Source organism: Cucumis melo, chromosome 7 (genome assembly GCF_025177605.1).
Source record: "Cucumis melo cultivar AY chromosome 7, USDA_Cmelo_AY_1.0, whole genome shotgun sequence".
Taxonomy (NCBI): domain Eukaryota; kingdom Viridiplantae; phylum Streptophyta; class Magnoliopsida; order Cucurbitales; family Cucurbitaceae; genus Cucumis; species Cucumis melo.
The window spans coordinates 21,341,410-21,364,419 of NC_066863.1; the positions used below are offsets into that span (position 1 = coordinate 21,341,410).

General features: G+C 36.1%; 1 protein-coding gene across 6 annotated transcripts; it reads right to left on the minus strand.

Moving 5' to 3' along the window:
* Positions 1-4,419: 4,419 nt before the first annotated feature.
* LOC103492907 (uncharacterized protein At1g51745) lies at positions 4,420-17,579 on the minus strand. 6 transcript variants are annotated; one of them, XM_017045689.2, is made up of 5 exons: positions 17,133-17,574; positions 16,984-17,001; positions 7,433-8,019; positions 7,013-7,282; positions 4,420-6,011 (listed from the first exon to the last, which is right to left on the minus strand). In XM_017045689.2, the coding sequence occupies exons 1-5, from the start codon at positions 17,312-17,314 to the stop codon at positions 4,843-4,845; spliced, it is 2,226 nt and encodes a 741-aa protein (XP_016901178.1). In that variant the 5' UTR covers positions 17,315-17,574; the 3' UTR covers positions 4,420-4,842. The 6 variants fall into 6 exon arrangements, with proteins under 6 accessions (XP_016901178.1, XP_008451680.1, XP_008451678.3 ...); XM_008453458.3 differs by lacking the exon at positions 16,984-17,001 and adding an exon at positions 14,372-14,491 and having other exon boundaries at positions 17,133-17,278; XM_008453456.3 differs by having other exon boundaries at positions 17,129-17,278.
* Positions 17,580-23,010: the final 5,431 nt, after the last annotated feature.

The window sequence follows — 23,010 nt, forward strand, 5'->3', positions numbered from 1 at the left end:
ATTTAATGAATTAATAATTTTTTCTTTCATTCTATGATTTAAATTACTGTTTATTTTTAACTTTGACGTGCAACAAATTGTAGACTAAAAAGGTATTAAACGGTTATGCTAAATTATTAAATAAATTGTTTTACCGAATAGAATAAACGGTTAATTAACACGAAGAATCCTTCTAATTAACACTTAACACAAATAAAGCAATTAACTTAAGACCATACTATAGATAAGTTCACAATTTTTTTTAATAAAAAGTTTTCAATGTTTGTACAATCCTTCTAAGTAACACAAATAAAGCAATTAATTAACACCATATTACTTACAAACCAAAGACGTTCTTCTCTTACATACCAAAAAAAAAAAGTTTGAAAATAATATTTGTACATATGCTATTTTTTTTTTTGTACCAAATAATATTTACTTAAAAAGTTTGAAAATAAGACGTTCTTCTCTTCCATATCGAAAAAAAAAAAAAAGAAGTTTCAAAATAATATTTGTATATATGTTAATTGTTTTTTGTACCAAATAGTATTTACTTAAAAAGTTTGAAAATAAGACGTTCTTCTCTTACATACCAAAAAAAAAAGTTTGAAAATAATTTGTATATATGTTAATTGTTTTTTGTACCAAATAATATTTACTTAGTAAGTGTTTAATAAGCTTTAATTAGAGATTTTTCATAATGTATATGGATATTGTACTAATTCACTTAGTACATATTTTTTAGGAAATTTTACATAGTTTGTAATTGATCAAGAAATCCTCCTTGGCATCCTAACTGCGTTCACGCTGGCCCAACGTCAGATCTTACTAACGTTGGAGCTACTAATGAACGACAATAGGCGTATCGTTCGATACACGCCATAGAATAAGGCAACTTGTAAACTTTCGCATGATACACGAGTCAGATCTTGTTTCTCGCCAAAGCACGTGAATGGACAGGCGAACTTTCGCAATTCTATGTCATTTACTTCGGACTGTATCTGGTCTTTCGTCCACCGAGATTGTCGACGTTGAGGAAATGGTAGCAATGTTCTTGCATGTCCTTGTCCATGACGTGAAGAACCGCGTCATTCAAAAGGAATTTGTACGGTCCGGTGAGACAGTATCACGACATTTTAACCTTGTACTATTGGTTGTTGTCCGACTATACGAGGAGTTGATAAAGAGACCTGTTCCGGTGACAAACAACTGCAATGATCAACGTTGGAAGTGTTTCGAGGTGGGCATGGTACAAGTTTAATGTATTTGAGCTTAATGTACGGGGTACTTATATCGGCGTGTTTATTACAACCTGCAGAATTGTCTTGGCGCGTTAGACGGGACATACATAAAGGTGAACGTCCCCACAACAGATCGACCTACATTCAGAACGTGTAAAGGGAAAATTGCCACAAACGTACTGGGTGTGTGCGACACGAAAGGAGATTTCGTTTATGTCCTCACCAGTTGGGAAGGATCCGCGTCAAACTCGTGGATTCTACGTGATGTCCTTTCACGAGAAAATGGACTACAAGTGTCAAAGGATATATCTTTTTATAATAAAACAACGTCGCTTTCTACTTACCTATTCAAAGTGCTTAAACAAATGTTTTAATAACAGGATATTATTATCTGTGCGATACGGGTTATCCAAACGCGGAGGGGTTTCTCGCCCCATACAGAGGCCAACGATACCATTTGCAAGAGTGGCGTGGTGCTGGAAATGCGCCAACAAATGCAAAGGAGTACTTCAACATGAAGCACTCCTCGGCAAGGAATGTCATTGAGCGCGCCTTCTGTGTTCTTAAGGGTCATTGGGCCATTCTTCGTGGGAAGTCGTACTATCCCCTACAAGTCCAGTGTCGCACCATACTAGCATGTTGCTTGCTCCACAATTTGATCAACAGATAAATGACATATTACGGCAACGTTGACGACGTGGACGAGGAAGACTCCACCTACGCGACGACCACCGCTTCAGAAGAAATTCACTACATTGAGACGACAAACGAGTGGTCTCAGTGGAGCGACGAACTAGCCGAATCGATGTTCACTGATTGGCAGTTGCGTAACGCTTAGATAAGACAATTTTACATTACAAGTCATCGATTGTATGCGAATTTCTATCACCTATAAAATGTACTGTTGCATATGAAATGTACGCGTGCCTTTTGTTTGTGATTGTTAAATGTGAAATTGTGAAATTACTAACGTACTCCATGTATTTCTTGTAATTCGTCATTCTCAATATGTCAACCTCAAACCGTGCCCCGAGACATGTCTGGACGAAGGAGGAGGATGACACTCTTATGGAGTGTTTAATGGAGTTGGTGTCAATGGGGGGATGGAAATCGAATAATGGTACATTCCGGCTAGGTTACTTGGCCCAGTTGGTACGCATGATGGCGGAGAAACTACCTGGATGTCAGGTCCGCACAACAACTATAATTGACTGTAGAATAAAGACACTAAAGCGGACATTCCAGGCCATCGCCGAAATGCGGGAGCCAGCGTGCAGTGGCTTTGGGTGGAACGATGAACAGAAATGTATCGTTGCGGAGAAAGAATTATTTGATAATTGGGTTAGAGTAAAGAAAATAATATAAACGTCACACAACGCTCGCCATTTTTCTATCAATACTCATAAGTGATCTTTTTTTTCCCCGCAGTTGCATCCTGCGCGCAGCGAAGGGACTCTTGAACAAACCGTTTCCGTATTATGACGAAGTTACATATGTGTTCTATCGCGATATGACGACGTGGGGTCTAACGAGTCTGGCGGGTATGACGAATTTGATATGGCAGATGGAAACGATGAGTTCTCGCCCGTGTACAGCCAGGGGATTAACCTGTCGTAGGACGATGTACGTGCCTCACGACCTTCTCACTGTTCAGAGGGTAGGATCGGATCGAGTGGATCCAAGAGGAAGAGGGGAAGTCAGCAAGAGGTGGATGTTGAAGGCATACATCTGGCGCTCAACCAAACAAACGAGCAACTCAAAATGATTGCGAAGTGGCCTGCACGCGCCCTTGCCAATGACAACCATGTGCGCACGAAATTCTTCCGCATATTGCATGAGATGCTGAAACTGACGAGTTTGGATAGGGCGCTATTTCAAAGGCATCATCTATCTTGTATGGACGACCTTCGGGATATCGTGCTCATGCCTGAGGACGAAAGGGAGGGATTTTGTAGAGTCCTCCTACGAGACATCACGTCATAGTTTATGTTCGTACCGACCTAGGTTGCTTCTTATTTGCTTACTCTTTTTTTTTCTGTATGATGTTGACTGTTTATGCTTTTGCTATTGTAGACAACTATTTTTTTCCTTCATGATGTTTATTTAAAATTAAGAAAAATAGTCACAATTTCACCCAAGCGTTATAACAGGTAATTATATATGTCTAAAATAGGGGGACATCGCTATCGCCAATTACAAATAAGAAATAATTAATTTTTCTTTCTAAAAAATTCATTTTAATAAATTTTCACAATATGTTCAAAAATTATTTCTAAACTGGACAACTGTCTTTACTAATTTAATAACATTACACATACAATAAATTATTTTCAGTAAGACGGGTTTGACGCTTTCGTAAAAAAGTATGCAAAAAGATGTTTTTTATCATATTTACAATCTCATTTAAAAAATATTATATTATATAAAAAAAAATTATTAACCCAACCCATATAACACTTTTCCCAAATAAATTTTATCATAAATTTCACATAAACCTACTCACCTAACTCTTCCCCAAACACATTTATCATAAAATCCTCGTAACCCTTCCCAATAACCCTTCCCCCAAACACATCTTATTTATAGCAATATCATAACCCTTCCCACATAACCCTTCCCCAAACACTTCTTATCATAAAACTACATTTCTAAACTCTTCCCCAAACAATGGTTATGATAAAACTAGGTTTAACATAACATTAGTTGTATCATAACACTAACCCTCCCCTAAATCAACCCTTCTCTCAAACACACCCTTAAATGTAACCAAATTAAACAATCGTATACCAAACAACCAAATATATTACACACGCATTATTGACGATGTAGTTGACAAAGCATTTTTGATGTTTACACAATGGGCCTTTAAATTTTTTTTGTTTTTGAAATTATTTTATACAGTGTAAATACTTTGCCGCTTTGTTATATTTTTTAAAAGACCCCTTTTTCATTCGGTTAAGAATACAGCAGTTTAATAAGTCAAATTATAGTTGGAAACTAGAAGGAAAAATCTCAATTTTGGAAACAAAAAGAAAGAAAAAACGAAATACATATCACATTGAGACTTTAAGTAATAAGAGCCCTTTTCTGATAGGGTATGGGGGAAGATGCAAAGGACATTAGAACTAGAATAAATAAATTAGAGAAAGAGAGAAGAAATATCATGCGTATAAAAATTCTCAAAAAATTGCACAAGGTATAAAGAGTCACAAACTAAAAAAGTGGCCATAGCACAATCAACATACAAATGGTACAGGGACCAGAGTTATTTACAAATAAATTTCCCCTTGTAACTGAAGACTTTCCACCCTTAAAATAACTATATAAGATTTACATTTATTTAGTATTCAGTTTTCAAGTCCTGTAATTCTAACAAGGTAAAAACAGATCGAAGTAGCTATCGTCTTGTCTTGAACAAAGATATACATTCTATAAATTCACAATTACCTACCTAAAGAATACGATTCTAATTACTTATTACAACTAAAGCATCCTTAGTAGCTTGATTTACCAAAAGAATCAGGGCTGGCAAAATAGGTCATGTGGTCAGGGAATATCGTAATCAATTGGCACCGGTGATATACATTTAGTTTGGGTTGTCAACAGTATACACGTAAACTTGTCAAGGATCTCTATTAGAATTATTATTTAACAATACCAAATTATTAGTAGCTTTTGAGGGTGGCCTATTGATCTTCTCTAACAATCTACTGAATACTAATTTTACTGGTATGCATGCTACAGTTGGGGGGCCGGAAGATTCTGGTTTGATAGATCCATTAATTTGACAACTTACACTATCATGTATTGGCATGTTACTAAAATTCTGCTCAACATCTATTGAAGATAAAGTTCTAGTCTTCTGGTTAGATGATAAGCTTACTTTCTTAGCCATCTTTTTTGGGAGCCTTCTATCATTTGAAGGTCCCCGGGGAATGTGAGGCTGGCCTGCCTTCGAAAGGTAGACCCCAGTTTTTACTTTTTTCAATCTTGATTTCCTTTCTTGTGAATCATAACCAGCTTCTTCACCATCTGGTACTGTTGGTAAATGAGGCCGAGGGATACGAACATTTGCCGTCCTCCTTGCAGTCCTCCAAGCTGGTTGGAGCGCTGTGCTTCCATCATTTTCACTGGGTGCATTGCCTAGACTATCAGAAAGAATAGTTTCAGAAAAACCATCTTCAAGAGTTTCGATTTGAATAGGATGCCCAATTATAGCTTGCCCATTTAACTTGCTCATAAGTGATACGATAGGAACAGGCTCTTTTTGGTAACTTGCATGGACCTTCAGATCAACATCTATTAATATAGTTCTTGGCCTTCCACCAAAATGATGAGGTATACCATATAAGGGATTTTTTACATCCCAATATCCTTTCAAAGCAGGTTGACCTTCCCAGTCAGGCAAATAATTTCTGACAAAATATTGATCTTTTGATACCATTTTAGACGTCAAGTAATATTCCTCTTCCAATGCATCAACTCCATCCATGCTATCATCAAAGTAATCATTCCTATTATTGAGTCTCGTTTGGGCATGTACCCATAGATGACTTGATGGTTCATCATCTACTCCAACGAGTTTTTTAGAAAAATTACGAACATTTCTTTTTCCCTTCAATTTCCACTTAGACACTGCTTCATTAGTAGATACAGGGTCGTGATGATAAAGGTGAGACATATCACCAGAATGTACAGAATCATCAGGTTCCTCACTGCTCATATTTTCATGCTCTCGTGTGTCCGTTCTTTCAAAAGTACTCGGCTCCTTTTCTGAAGGCAAGGTAGAATCTGAAAAAAACCAAATATATGGAATAAATTAACGAAGCAAGGAAACACTAAGCGCAAAAGCCAAGTAATACTAACTGCAGACCAGTTGTACAATTCAGAGATCTAAACATGGAGAACAACTCAAGGAAGCTTTTTTCTCTTTTTCCTTTCCTTTTTGCAGTAACAAGTTAAGGTTGCCACCAAAGGGGAATGAAAAGAAACTCACATTCCAAAACACCAAATTTGTAGTTCACAATTTTCATTTCCACGATTACTGAGAAGAAGTCCTCAGTCAAGCAAACGCTAAGCAACATTATATAGCAATTTGGTATATCATATTTCAATGACAAATTTATTTTTGTATGTAAACAAGTACATCTAATACAGAATACCAAAGAGAAGGAACAAAACCTCATCAGACATTTAAAAGAAATACGAGCATTGAAAATTCAGCTTCAGAATTGAACTTCTCATGTCTTAATTAAAAATAAAGTGAACGTCAAAATTGATGCAATCTGGAAAAAAGATTTGAATGCCTGGACTTACTAATTCCAACTCTCTACTAGCACAACTAAAGGCATATAGCTAAGAAAGAAAACATCCTAGTGAGCACATATGTACAGAGACTAAACAAGTTCGACTAGGATGAGATGAGTAATGAATAATGACCAAAATCAACTAATTACATATTCTTCCTTGTACTGTGACTTCAACCACGGGTCCACAACTGATCGTCACCCTAAGCATCTGGTGAAAGGATCAAATGTAGCGTAGAAATATACCTAAATAAGCACGTCAAATGTGCTAGACTCCTAGACCAATCACAATTACAGTATTGGATGTATGGAAGCTCAAAACATTTAATAAAAACAGCAAAGATGGTGATCGTTTAAGAAAAATGAGACTATTCTATTGATGAGGATAAGCATTCAAGTGTAACACATCACTGAAATCTGTAGCAGAAATTAATAGTGCAATATCCATATGACAAACATCCATCTATATGAGAAATACATAATAACCTGAAAGTGCAGTCATCTCATTATCCATGTCCTGATCTGACCTGGAAGAATCGGAATCAGTCTCTAAATCAGAAGAATCATTTTCAGACGAACCAGAAGCATTTTCTTCAAGAAGGGAATCAGGCCGGGAAGGCATAACCCCAGGTCCTAAATCAGGTGTTGACATCTCAACTTGACCTAGAGAAGATTCTCTGCATTCCAATGAATCACTAGAATCAGCTGGAAGATACATACACTTGCTCCTCTTCGCCCGATCAATTTGCTGCATCCCTGAAGAATAAAAAAAATATGACCAGTCAAAAGCTACCTGTGGCTACTTCGGGATCGTTCAGGACTGGCTGATCAAGACAGGCATTTGGACATCCCTTGCCCAGTGTTCCTCAATGAACAATTCATATATTAAAACCAAAAAGTCCTTACCATTTGCATCACTGTCATTTCCAATGTTACAAACACCGGGAGGAACCAGAACATTGGTATCAGTTGCAAGCATTTCAAAACCATTCGAGACAACAGAAGAAGATAGAACCTTTCTTTTGGAAGAAGTAATTCTGAGTCCAAAGTCCTGCAAGCCTCTCATTCTCGGTCTTGATTCAGAATGTTCATCCTCACCACTACGCTGAGCTCCTTCATTTGCTTTAAGACATGGTTCCGTAATTTCATTGTCATAGCTTACATGTATTGTCTTAGAAAATTGGTGTGATTCAGAATGTCCATAGTTGTGATCATCAGTTCCTATATATTCTGAAAAAAGTATTCCCTCCTTCGCAGTGGCACCAGGGGATTCAATAGTCATTTGATCAGAATATAAGTTAAGTTTTCCTTGCTTATTCAGTAGTTCCTTCTCAAGTTCAAGAGCATGAAGAATAGCATCCTCCCTTCGCGCATATTTCTCTCTCTTCTTTATTGGCATGCCTTGTGAGGACTCTGCCCTTTCAATACAATCATCGAACTCACCACATCGAAATGGTTTTACTCGCTTGGACTTCTCTAAATTGTACCAATCCCTGAAAAATAGATGAAGATATCAAATACAACTGATGATAATAATAATTTTATAGAATTAAAAACATAATAACATTTTTTTCAAAAAAAAAATAGTACGGAGCCATGGATGCAACCTTCTTGCTTATATATGATATTGAACAAACCAAATGAATTACCAAACTGATGTAGTCTTTACGTTACTGTTCGTAGAATACTTTGTATTTATGTTGATATATTTTAGTTAACATACGTATTCATAGCTTTAAGGCTATTTAAGGGCTTAAGGTCATGACTTTAGTTGTTATTAAACTGTACAGCAAGTTCTAGCTTAGTTTCCATCCTAAATATATTTGGGTGTTAGTTTTGTAGGGACTGTTTGGACCACCAACTTATAGCCCGGTTCATGTTTGGAGTTCCGATTAAAATAGTTGGTGTTTCCAACCATTATAATCTACAAACTACCGTTTTATAATTCTAAATCCAATTTTGCTAAAAAAATTTCTATAATACTTATTAGTTCCTACACAACCTCTACATGGTTTTGTATTTCCTACCCATACTAAAATAGTCTTTAACCTAAACCTAAAATTATTATAACCATGCTAAAATAGCCTGTGAAATAGTTTGCACCCCAAACACAGACTATGTTAACCCATAGACTATAATAACCAATTCGGTGCCCAAATGCCTCTACGGAGGTTAAAATTTATTTAGAATAAAGCCATCTCTCTCAGTTTACACCAATTGTTATCAGTACATCAAGATTTTTCAGGCACAATGGCAGGAAAGAAGCCAACCATGTCAACTGACTTTACCCAACAAAAAGAAGTGGAGACACTAATTGCTCTATCCCTGAAATCCCTATTTTGTTGCTCTCAGTCAAGGGATCAATTGATGGCATCCTTAGATTACTTGAGATTGTGTCCATTTAGCTAGATCGATCAATGAAGCACATAACCAACCACAACTACTTCAGAAATTAATCTGTCACCAAGATAGACAACTAGGGAATCAACAACATTAGGCGCATGTACATCCAAGAAATATTCAAGATTTACCAAGAAACTTTCAAGAACCAAGATTAATGATATATCATCGGAGACAACGGCATGTTCTGAATTCGAATTGTTGCCTACAATTCATCTTCTTCAACACTAGGAGTATCCAAGAAATATCCAAGATCTACCAAGAAACTTCCAAGAACAACCAAGATTAAGGATATATCATAGGAGACATCTGCATGTTATGGATTCATCAACATCAAGTGAGGAAGAAGAAGAGGAATTGAAGGAATATGAAGAAGAAAGGTACCTAGGCAACAATTTGAAGCCGGAGGGATAAAGACTGTAAAGTCATAAGGTAAAACTAGATCTGCCAAATTTTAATAAGAAATGGGATATTGAGAATTTTTTGGATTGGATAAAAGGGGTGGAAAGTTTTATCAACTACACAAACACATCAAATAACAAAAAGGTAAGTTCGGTAGCTCTAAAATTGAAAGGGGCGCTTCTACATGTTTGGAAATTAACAGAAGAAACTAGAATGAGGTATGGAAAAGAATCGATCAAGACTTGAAAAGATTGACGAGAATGTTAAAGGACGGATTCCTACCTGTATTGCCGCACATCAGGAATTTAGGAACAAACCCTATGTAATCAGTACCAAAATTGCCAAAAGGGTTCAAGAAGCATTGCTAACAACACGAAATAATTTCATAGGTTAGGACCAAGAACAAACTTAGCTGAAAGTGAAAATCATCTAATGGCTTGATTTGTGGGAAGTTTATGAATGGACATCAAAGAAAAGGTTAAGGTACGTCCCATTGGTTTACTGTCAGATGCAATATCTTTGGCTGAAACCATTGAAGAAATGAATGAACTTCAATCAAGAAGGTCTAACAGAAGGACTTCTTGTGAAAACAAAAGTGAAGGGCTCAAGAGGAACAACATGACATAAAATGGAGACATTCCCTCATCATCCAATGTTGGAACAAAAGGAAAGAAAATTGAACAACCACAACTGAAGACAGCTACAATGCAATATCTTGGAGGAAACCATTGAACAAATGAATGAACTTCAATCAAGGTCTAACTGAAGGACTTCTTTGGAAAACAAGAGGGGAGGGTTCAGGAGGAACAACATGACAAACAATAAAGTCATTCCCTCATCATCTAATGTAGGAACAACAGGAAAGAAAATTGAACCACCACCAGCCAAAGACAAAATGCCTAAACCTTCTTAGAGAAAGCACAACATCCATACAATCATCCAAGTACGGGAAAATGTTTCCGTGGTGGCCAAGTGCCAAGTGGGACATCTCTTCAACAATTGTCCTTCAAGAAAGACCATAGCGACAATGGAAGAAGATGTCAATATAGAAACTAGAAAGAGAGGGCAGCAGGGAATCAGATGAAGGAAACATCACCTACTTGGAAGCTAATCAAGGGGAACAACTTTCTTGTTTCATTCAAAGACTACTCCTTGCTCCCAGAGCAGCAACACACCCTCAACACCATTCTTTATTTAAAACTCGATGCAATATACATGGGTACATGTGTGGCGTCACTATAAACAGCGGCAGCAACAGGAACATTGTTTCGAAGAAGCTAGCAAATGCCGTAGAACTTAAGACAAAACCACATCCAATACCCTACAGGGTTAGTTGGATTAAGAAAGGAGAAGCAGCTGTTACATGACCACACCACACTACAAGATGAGCCTTCAAGAGTGCAAACATTACATGACTAAATAACGTAACTATTAAAAAAAAGACACGTCCAGCCAAGTATTAAGTTCGTGTGCAGTTCCTGCTTTATTAACACCTAAAAAAGATGGTAGTTGGAGGATGCACATTGACAATAGAGCAATTAATAAAATAACTATCAAGTATCGTTTTTTATACTACGAATTGGTTATCTATTGACTACTGGACCAATTAGGAGGGTCCTCTGCATTTTCAAAGATCGATTTGACAAGTGGAGTCCACCAAATTTAAATTTGTCCAGGAGAAATAGAAATCAACATTCAAGACTAATCAGGGATCTCTAGTGAGTTAGTCATCCCCTTCCGCCTTTCTAACACAACCCATACATTTATGAGGTTGATGAACCATGTTCTTCCTTTCCTTAACAAATTTGTTGTTTATTTTGATTACATACTTCTTTAGAGCAAAAATAAACAAGAATACTTGAATCACTTGAAAACTATCCTTTTTTTTTTTCGCTAGCATCATATCAATTGTTTATAAATTCTTCTAAACGTTAGCTTTTAGTCAATGATGAAATATCATTTTTAGAAATCATAATCAAAGAAAGTGGGATTGAAGTTGACCCTATCAAAATAAAACCATTCACCCTAAATCCATCAAACAAGTACAATCTTTTTTGTGCTTCCGTTTCAAATATATATAGCTATATTTAGCATCTTTTTACACCAATTATTAGAAGTTTTAGTTCTATAGCAGCTCCTCTAACAGATTGCTTAAAAAAGGGTACTCTTTGACAACAACTTAAAAAAAGGTAAGTTCTCTTCCCTCTCTCCTCTCTCCCTTCCCCTTCTTCCTCCCTTCCCCTTTCCCCCTTTCCGACACCACTCATCTATCAGTTTTCCAGCAAGAAGACCTCTTTGGCGAGTGTGTTTTCAGTCTCTTTCCTTACTGGACGCTTTCAATCATAGTCAAAGATGGAAATGGAAAGTTGTATTATTGATAACTTGTTTTTCTGCATTTAGTACGAGGATGGATCATTTCAAGTGGAAGTACAAGCCAACTTAATACTGTCATTATCCCCAGCTTATATGGTTTCACGAAGCCATTTCAGTTTTGAGCCACAAACCAGAAGATATATTCTTTTTCAAAAACGAAAAAGTTGAAAATGGGATGGTTGAAGTTTCTAAATTCAGAGCTAAGTCCGGTTGAGTAATGAGATAAGTTGATTAGCCCTGTACAGGTGGTAGATCCTTCATTCATATTCCCTCAGATCAAGATAAATAGGGTTGGGTTTCGTTCAGCAAAATGTTAGGAGGTTTCAAGTCAAAACATGAATACATGACTTGGTACTCATCCCATTTAAGGTCATCATTCAGCAGTAAGAATATTGAGGAGCAAACTTTTAAGGTGTTGAAAGATAGATATGCAGAGAAGGTGAAGCCAATGAGTTACATTCCTTCCTCTGTTTCTAGCACTCAAAAAACAGAGCATAAACCGTTATTAGATTATCAAGAATCCAGAAGTTTGCAAAGATTTCAACAATCTTTGGACTGTTACAAGATTGTTTGAGAGATTGATGAATGGGCAGAAATAGCTAGCACTCTAAAACTATTCTTTGATTCTGATGTGATTATCAATCCTTTGTCTGCGGAAAGTACTTTACTTCATTTGGATCAAGGTGAGGTGGAAGACTTTGTTGAATACCCGAGGAAATGGCAGGTTTGTTGCAATTTTCATTTAAAATTTAAGAGGTGGAACAAGCAGTTACATGGTCGGTCAAAAGTAGTGAAGGGCAATGGTGGGTGGATATCGATTAAAAACTTACCCTCAACTACTGGAGCCAACAAACCTTTGAAGCTATTGCGTCTTATTTCGACGGTTTAGTATCTATTGCAAATGAAAAATTTAAGTTGATAATGTTGCTTCAAAAATTCAAGCTCAGAAAAATTTTGTGGTCTTATACCATTTACTATAGAAATCTCATATGAAAAAAGAGCTAAATTCTTCATCAACTACTTGGTTGATGAAGAGTTAGATTCTACTCATAACCCAGAAAAATTTTCAAGAAATCCATTCACATTTAGTTTGTTGATGCTTCAGAAAGAAAACCAGATTCAAAGTCTACTGGATTCTAAAAACAAAGACTCCCCAACCATTTTCTTCCCGCCAATGATGGAAGATTCAAGGAGAATAAATCAAACTCATGCTTGTCGGAAGAGAGAGGCTAGAACAGCGCATGGAGTTGTTGAAAGTAGTCCAAGATCCTCTTGGCGCGAAAAGCCTCTCTCAAAATTTTCCAGTAGTAAGCCCCCAGAAGGAAGTCCAAAAGACATGGGCCATTAAAGAGCCGATTTTAAAGTGGAGAGAGAAGAAGAAAAAGGTCCCTAAAAGAGAAAGGAAAAATGCAGGGGAAGTTGAAGTGCAACCCTTGGAGAGAAAAGAGAATTTTTCAACTGAACATACTTCATTGCCAATTAGAATTCCAAGTATCAGCACAAATGGAAGGCAAGTCCTTGCTAAGTCACTTCCCTCATCCTCGTCAAAGTCTTTTGCTTTCATCTACACTGCAGATTCTGTGCCCACTGAAATCCCCTCTGAAAAAACTCCATCTCCCAACTCTTCCTCTGTTGCTCTTTCTTCTTCTTCCCTCTTTCCCTCGACCAAATATGGGTCGAAGGTTAAGTCTAAAAAACATCCAAAATCAAGGATTCTCCCACATCCCTTCAAGACTTTTCCAAAGCATTTTGTTAGAAGAAAAAGGGTTAAAGAGGCCTTAGAAAAAGTTCGCTAAAGAAAAAATGATTTTGGATCAGAACCCTGATTTTTTTAAGGCAAATCGTGCCCTTTTGCAAGCCCCTTCTCAATCAAAGTCAGTTCCTCTGAGATCAGTTCATCCTCATTTTAAATACTCAGTTTTTTTTCTAATTTAAATGTAAAATTTTTTAGAGGTTCTTCTGCTCGAACTCCATTTGCTTCATCAAAAAAGAAAAGTGTCTCAGATTTTGATTCCCCTTCTAGTGCGAGCAGCGAGGAAGCCGAACATATGCCAAAGACAGGGGAGAAGGATGATCTAATTATTGAGAATCATGCCTCTTTATTTCCTTCACAAGCTCAGCACTGTGAAATTCCAGATCACTTAAAGTCCATTGTTGAGAAATGCGGAATTATTTTGGTTTGAGTTGTAGTGGATCACGAGAGGTTAGACGGATGATTCTATTATTTTGACCCTCTAAAGTTCTTTCCAAATATTTTGGTTCTAGTCACTCACTCAAAGATTTAAGGACTACTTAGGAGGCATATTTTTTCATCAACAAGTTGCTTGGCAATTTGCTCTCCCTTGGTGTTCTCCTCCGATCCATTTTGAAGTTTTTAGTCTACAATCTTCAGCTGTTTTAGGGCTTCTTATGAAAAGTTTTTTAAGTTTGCTTTGTTCTTACTTTTGCTTGTGTTGTTTTTGTTTGCATCTATACTTTTGTTTGTGATTACTCTTTTCGCTCGTAGTATAATTCTCATGTACTTTGAGCAAGTCTCTTTTATTAATACATTTAATAAAGAGACTCATATCCGTTTCAAAAAAGAAAAAGAACCCTAGACAACTTAGTTTTGAGAAACTAAAAGAATACTTGTCCAAGAGTCCAGTTCTTTACGTACCAGACTTTTCTCACCTTTTCAAGTGGCAAATTGATGCAACAGAAGTTGGGATAGGGGTTGTTCTATCTCAAAACAAACATCCAATATGGTACTTTGAGTGAGAAGTTGGTGGGTTCAAAACTATATTGATGTACCTATAAGTTAGAATTATATGCTTTAGTTAGAACCCTTAAGCAGTGGAAACATTACCTTCTATACAAAGTATTCATTTTACTAACTGACCATTTTCTCTTAAATATATCCAATCACTAAAAAATAAGTCAAATGCATGTTCGATGGATTTCTTTTCTCCAATGATTTAATTTTATTTAAAAACATCAATCCTTGCAAGAAAACAAAGTGGCAAATCCTCTTCATAAAAAACGAGAACATACTTACCATGCTTAGAAGCGACATGACTACTTTTGAACATCTTCCAGACATACATGCTAATGATCCAGACTTCTAAACCCTTGATTACAATGTCCAAATAACGTTGATTCTGCTGAATTTCGCATATTTAATGGTTATCTTAGATTTATTGTGCATTTCTCACACGTAATTGAGAGAGAATCTCACTAAAGAACTCCACTCTAGTGGTCTTTCCAGTCATTTTGGAAGGGACAAAACAATGGATCTTGAAACATGATAGGAAATTCATTAAGCAGCATTAAACTTAAGGATAAAGCAATGGGGTTTCCTTGAAAACTAGGTTTGGCTACAGTAGTAACAGAAGAATAAGAGAGACTAGCATAGCAATCTCCAAGCCCTTCGTTTCCATGTGTCCAAATATCTAATTGAATTCCTGCCTAGTCAACTTCTGGCTACACAAAATTGGTTCCCATAGTAAATTAAATTAGCAGTCCAACCAACAAAAGCTCAAGAAGCATCACCTTAAACTCTTCAAGTAAACGACAATTCCAATTTCCAGCCAAAAAGCCAGACCATTGTAAAAGAGCAGCCGAAAAGGGTAACTAATTAACTCATCCTTCCTCTAGCTGTTGAAGCATGCTTTAGATCTCATGAGTATTTGTGCCTTTCAGGTAAGAGACTGCAAAGAACTTTACCTTCTCGTGAATTTTAAATCCCCTAGTTTGATCTTAGGTCCGCTTCAAGATTGTAATTATTCGTTAATAAGAGAATGGGTAATTTGCACGAGTATTTACCGGAATTTCCCTTCAAAATTAAGCTATCTTGACGTGATTAGAGGCCACATTTTCCAATATTTTTAAAAAACCAGCCAGTCTTCAAACTCTGTATCCTGTAGATTCCTTCTTGAGTCTAGATTAAATGTAAATCGTTAGAATCCCAAAATCCTCCGCCACCAATTTATCTTTCAAGCGATAACATAAAGGTTCAAACAAATGAATGAAAGAGGAGAATTCGGCAGCCAATGGTCTTCACAAATCCCAGAACCAGACTTAGGTTCCTTACTCTAAACTAAAGACCAACTAGGTATTTCCCACATTTCTGCACTTGGAGCAAACCAAGGGGCTTTGGAGCAACCCAAATGGAAACTTCTAACATTCCAGATCAACCAGTCCATCCCACAGATGCTAGCAACGAAGATGACAAATCGTATTGTTGTTACTTGATTCTTTGCTTCAATCTTTAAAACACTTATCTTCTAGGCACAGATGTTGATTCAGGTACTTTTCACCCAATTGGAGATTCTTTGTGGTAGCTGTAAAGTGCTTTGCATGAACTTATTTGAAACGAGAAAAGCTAATGATAGCTATGTGGTGTGTGCACTTATTTATGTCCTATTTCATAACAATTTCATTTTTTATTTTTTAAGATTAAGCCTATTTCATCCCCTTTCTTACAATAATTTACATCTTTCTTAGGTACTATGGTTTAATTCTTAGTCAAATTCCAAAAACAAAAACAAGTTTTTTAAAATCACTTTTTTTTTTTTTTTTCAAAATCTAGCTTAGTTTTCTAAACTATTATAGATAACAAGGAAGAAATTTGGAGATGTACGCAGTGTCTATAAGCTTAATTTAGAAAATAAATGGTTACCAAAAGGAGTCGTAGCTATTTGGTTGAATTGCTCCTACCTTTTGAATTCTGAGCTCAGTGGATACTTTTTCTATGCCAGAAGCCATCGGTAACCAAATTATAGTTTCCATATGGAGCAACCTTCTAGTGAGAAAACCCCGAGTAGGAACAAAAGTATCATAACAATTTTGACTCATCTTCTTAGTTAATTAATTATCAACTGTAGTTTTGACTCTTCCTGTTCATGAAATGATATAACCCTAATTCATACTGATAATAAGCATCACAGTTTTTACTTCATCACAGCGATATCCTTCACCAACACAATTGACTCTACTCTCTAGTTCTGAACAACCTACCCTTCGTAAATTGGACAAGTTTATAACTCTTTCACAACCTTTCTGGCAAGCAGCATGCTATCCTTAACAATATGTTTATCCACAATCAACCCGATAGAAACAGCCAATAAAGCCATCTTATAGCAAATAAACCTCTTCCAAATTCTCCGTACTTCGTAATTTCCTAAAGCAAATAGTGACATAATCTAGTCTGATTTTGGATACTAAGGCATAAGGCAGTATCCCTAAACATGCACTTTCGTCATCTAAAACTCAACTTGTTATTGAAAGCATTGGATATTTCCCACCTTTCTTCAGTATTCAAGCTTCAAACGAAGAAACAAATATAAGCCAGTGTAAGTGAAGACATAACCGATGAAACAGAGGAGCCTAACTAAACAACAAATGAGGAAAAAAGGTAGAGAATTCAAAGATCATAATAAGGATCCTAACTTACACACTGGCATCTTCTCTTCCGAGGAGCTTGACCGGAGTTCCAGATCGAGGTGATGTAAGGTGCGAAGATGAAAGCTCATCAGAACCCAAGATTTTACCAGGCCACCATGAACCATTCCTCCTTCGAACCCACACGATCGATCCCACAGCATAATCAACCGCACCAGATCCAGGACTCCCCATTCTCTGTACAATTTATTCTCTCTTCACCTATCTAAGCCCTTTTCTCTCTCTCACCCCCCCCACCCCCCCACCGCTGGTTCCAGTAAATCAACACGCAAGCAACATCAATTCAACCTCCGGCGAAGAAGAGTGAGGTCCGGAGAATGATCCGACAGTGCGCAAAGATGGAGGATCCACAAAGATCAAAACGGATTATGATTAGGGTTTCCATTCAAAATTGGGGATTTTTCATTTCTAGGGTTCCTGATTAGAAAAAAAATAATAATGAAAAAACACGCAACCTAAAAGAGAAATTGACATTTTTAGCCCCTTTTAAGTTTTTTTTTTTTTCAGTTTTGGATTCTTTTTGAAAAAATTGTTTTGTCAACTTCCGTAGGAAAGGTGAGGTGAGCATTTGAAAGTATTACTCTTGCCCATATTTCTCTCCTATGTTTATTTTGCATTTCGTTGGATTCAACAAGGGGGCTTTTGGTATTTATAATAATGGAAGATTATAATAGTCTATCTTTGAAATCCAGGTTATTATAATCTGTGTTATTTGTTTGTATTTAGGTCGCAGATTAATATAGTTTGTGTTATTAATGTAAACTATTATAGTCGTGTTATTATAACCTTGCAGATTATTATAGTATTTGTTATTATAACATGTGTTTAGAATATAGATTATGATAACATGTGTTATTATAAGCTGTGTTTGAGTTAAAGACTATTACAATTAGGATTTTTCACTACTTATTTTTTCTACCTACATATTGTACATGAAATACACTTTTTTTTAAATTGATTTTATTAAATATTTTTAATTATGATATTCATTTAATAAATTTAGGTTCAATCTTGATTTTTCACTACTTTTTTTTCATGCATATCTATGGTACATCAAAAAAAAATTATCTTCACATGAATTCATTTATTTTTGTTAATTGCGACATTCATTTTACAAATTGAGTTTCAATCTTCCTTTTCCACTACCATTTTTCTTGCATGCATATATATGGTAAATAAAAAAATCCTGAAATGATTTTCTTTAATCTTCTTAATTATGACGTTCATTTTATAAATTTAACTTAAACTTTGTTTTTTCACTACTCTTTTGTTCCATGCATATATATGATACATGAATTAATAATTTTCTTTCAAATGGTTTTTTTCTAATCTTCATGATTACGATGTTCATTTCATAAATTTAGCATCAATCTTGATTTTTCACTATTCTTTTTTTTTTCAAGCATATACATGAGACATCATAAAAAAAATCTACTAATGATTTTCTTTAATCTTCTTCATTACGACGTTCATATAAAAAATTACGCTCCAATCTTGCATTTTCACTACTTTTTTTGCATGCATATATATGATACGTGATGGGTTGTTAATTTTTATTCAAATGATTTTCTTTAATCTTTTTAATAACGACGTTCATATCAAATATTAAGCTTCAATCTTACTTTTTGACTAATCTATATATATGTTACGATATTCATATCATAAATTAAGCATACATCGCTATGATTTGTTGATGTATTTGCTTAGGTGAGAAAGCAACACGAAAGACATTTCCAATGCGTATTTATCCGAAAATAAATTAAGTAATATATATATATATATATAACCTTTGTAGCAAACTTGTTTACAATAGATTAACAAATAAAGACAAGTACATAAAAACAAAAGATCCAGCCCATAGAAGGAAGAAACGAAAACAAATCAACAATTTGTCAAGCGTTATCTTCTAGCAGTACGGTGCAATACTCCAATTTCAGCTCGTTAGGTATCCTCAAGAATGCTTTCATGTTTTGGACACTGTGCATTATGATTCGCATAAGCCGCACCCTATCACCACTACTTAATTCAAGGATATCTTGTAACTGGTTCATGCATTTAGCATCGTACTTGTCCTTCCCCTGACGTTGTGTGTTCGATCATTCTGTAATGGCCTTCAATTGGTCATTCACAAATTCCATTACATTGCGAATAATGTCGACAGTTTCAACCATTTGTCCTCTTCACTCCCTCTTGCTTTGACTTGAAGCATTCCTTCCCTCACCCAATCGACCTGATCGTGTCCCCATGACCTCATATCAAGCAAAATGTCGAGTCTCTGACTATACATCATAGGGATCTCCGGATCCTTAGCATCGTCAATAGGAAATCCCTCGAACCCTCCTGGCACATTCGACCCCACATCAGCGAAGGTCTCTGTGCATGCTTTTGTAGCATGATCTTTCCCAAAAAATGTAGGACAGGTCATTGTAATAGGAAAATGATTTGTTGAAGAGGCTATTGGCAACAGGATGACTCTATGCAAACATTTAAATATATTAGTTTTTTATTGTGATAGTAAACGAATAACAGTCGTCCAAAGATACATACCTTCACCCAATTTTCAAACACATCACACTCAGCGATGATGCACTAGAATTCTTCGTTCCAACCGAACCTACTACATGTTGGGCTGCATTTCTGCAATGTCCTAAAACGTTCTCTCTAGGAATTTAATCTGACAATCTATTATCGGTGATCCCTGGATGTTACAGCCTGACAACTTCTCTGTCATCATTCGTTGGAGCTATGCTAGATACCCAGGTCTAAAGGTACTATTATCTGACTTCCAGCCACCAACAGAGACCAACACCACTAAACACTCGACCAGTTTGGATTCTTCCTCTTTCATCTAGATGAGTTTAGGGGCTTAGAAAGAACTTGTCATACATGTAAACATACGTAAACATGTTAATGAAATGAGTAACATAAGGTAGAAAGTATGCAAGATAGTAAACTATTCATCATTATCTACCATTCGTGCATGAATCATAAAATATCATAGCCATTTACAAAAGTCAAACAACTATAACAGTACTACTAATTACGTAACTCCCATTTACTGAATATTTTTGCAGTCAGATCATCCCTCCATTGACTCCATTCATTCGAGGTCTCAATGTAGTGAATGTCGTCACCTGCAGTCATGGCATACATTGAATCACCTTAATTTATTGTAATCCTCTACCATTTCAGCGTTGGTCATCTCTCTGTTGATTAGGTTGTGCAATAGACAACAAACCATTATTGTGCGACATTAAACTTAGACTGGGTATTATGACTTTCCTTGTAAGATTGTCCACTAACCCTTCAACAGACTGAACGCTCTTTCAATTATATTCTGCGTAGAAGAATGTTTCATGTTGAAGAACTTTTGTGATGTTGTAGATAGAGATGTCCATGGAGAAGGGCAGGGGCGGGGATGTCACTCCTCATCCCCGTCTCTGCCCCTCTATCCCATTCCCCATCTCCACTAATTTTCCCGCAAGGAGTGGGACAAGGATTGCGTGGGGATCGGGTTTCCCATAGGAAAATATTTTCCTTTTTTTTAAGTTTAATAGCATTTTCCAATCCACATTTAAATGTGTATACATTTTCAAGGTTGTTTTATTTTCAATAGAATATTATCAATTTTCTTATTTAAAACAATTAAAATGTAAAATTCTCATTGTTTATAAAAATAAAAATTAAACTATTAGAACATACATTTAGAAACTTATTCATAAAATTCAAAAATATATAAAAAAAAAATCAAAAATCAATCCATAAGTATTCTGACAAAGCCTTTAATTACATCATATTTTTTTAGATGCAACAACACATTTTTTTAAAGAAAAATTTACAAATCACAAGTCAAGGCACAATATATACATATATTTTTTAAGAAAAGTTCACAACATAGAAATGAAATTAGGGAAAACAAAATAAAGAAATGGAATAGAGAAAAAGAAAGAAATGAAGTATATCAAAATAGGTTTTTTTACTCTTATACATATTATTAAATAAGTAAATAAATAAATATTTATATTTATATATAATTAATTATATTTTTTATCGGGGTGGGGTAGGGGATCAGGGCGGCAAAATCTAAAAAATCGTGTAGCAAATTAAACGATTTTCATGTAAAGAGAAAAAGAACATGAAAAGGAACAACTGTTTTCTTTCAAAGATGCATTTAATGGAAGCCGTAACAAACAAATCATTGGACAACAACAAAGAACATGGACAACATCATATTTTATGTTTGAATATCAAATTGACTGAAAGCAGTAACAAAAAAATGGATAGGAGTATTTTTTTTTTAAGATGCATTGAAACGAAAGTAGTAACAAATAGAACAGAGGACAACAACAAACAAGTTAGGGAAGACATTTACTCAAAATGTAAGTACAATTCAACATGGACATAATGAATGTGTTGTAGAAGAAGAACTGAATATGGGCATACAATTAAGTAGCCATGTGAATGAAGAATGGTAACATACCAAACAAAGTTCAGTTGTACGTTGAAAAACGAGCAAGGATGAAATGGAATGAAGAAAGGGGACAACATATTTATAATAGAGGGATGAGAGTACTTAATGATACAATGAAGATTTTAAGCAGTAAAGAACCAAAGAATCCCAAGAATATAAGGGATATGACATCCATAGTTGACAACCCATATTAAAAGCAAAGAAGGAAATGACCAACATCAGAAGCAGAAATGACAGTCAAAAGTAGTACATGAGACCTACTACCATAAGTAAACAATAGGTATGAAGAGATTGACTTTAAAATATGGACAGAAAGGTATGAACATGTCTACGTAAATGATTATGAGCAAAGTAAAACAATTAACATAGAATTTCTTCATGAGCATAAACAGAATCATAAGCAAAGGAAAAAAAAATATGAGCAAAGGAGTAACCATGAACATAAACAGAATCATAAGGAAAGGAAAAAAAATATTAGCTGTTAGAATTAGTACTTTTGGAAAGAATAAAATATACTTTTGGAAAAAATAAAATATAAGATTTTATTTCCTAAATATTTCCTAAATCTTTTCCTTTCTTATTCCTATTGTACTCTATTTATACTCCCTTTGTACCTATTGTTTTTGTTCATAAGAAAAATAATAAAAACTAAAGTATCGTGGTTTTTCTCCCGGTTCTCGGGTTTCCACGTAAGTCTCGGGTTGTTGTTAATTGCTTTCAATATGGTATCAGAGCAAAGCAATAACGAAACCCTAGAAAATAACCTAGGAGAAACCCAGATCGAAACTGAACCCGTCACCGCCGCCGGAATCGCCGCCGTCGTGGACGCCGCCGTCGCCGCCGCCATGGAGAAACTGCTCCAGAACCTACAGAAACCGCCGATCTACCCAACGGGAGTGGTTCCGCAGCCGTACGCGCCGCCGTCTGACCAGAAGTTGATTCACGCGCCGCTCGTGTCCGGCGCGTGGGCCCACGCGCCGCCGCCGTTTCACGTCACCGTCCATCCCGTTCCCTTCTACGCGCCGTCGGATGTCCAGCCGTTAAACCCTTCCGGCCATCCGCATCCTCATGCGCCGTCTACGAGCTCCGGACAGCATCCCTCAACCGTAAATTTGTCAAATCAGTACAGTAAGCAGCAGCTGTACGTTGACCCTTTACTCGAAACGACAGAACGCCTCTCGGTTATATACACTGCGAAAACAGGTCCATAATTGCAAACAAGGGACCCTGGACGTAACTACCTATTTTAACAAGCTCTCTCTCCTCTGGCAAGAGATGGATTTGTGCAGAGAGACAGTTTGGGACACACCAAATGACAGTACACAATATGCTAAACTTGAAGAGGCTGACCGTGTTTATGACTTCCTTGCAGGACTTAATCCCAAATTTGATAATGTTT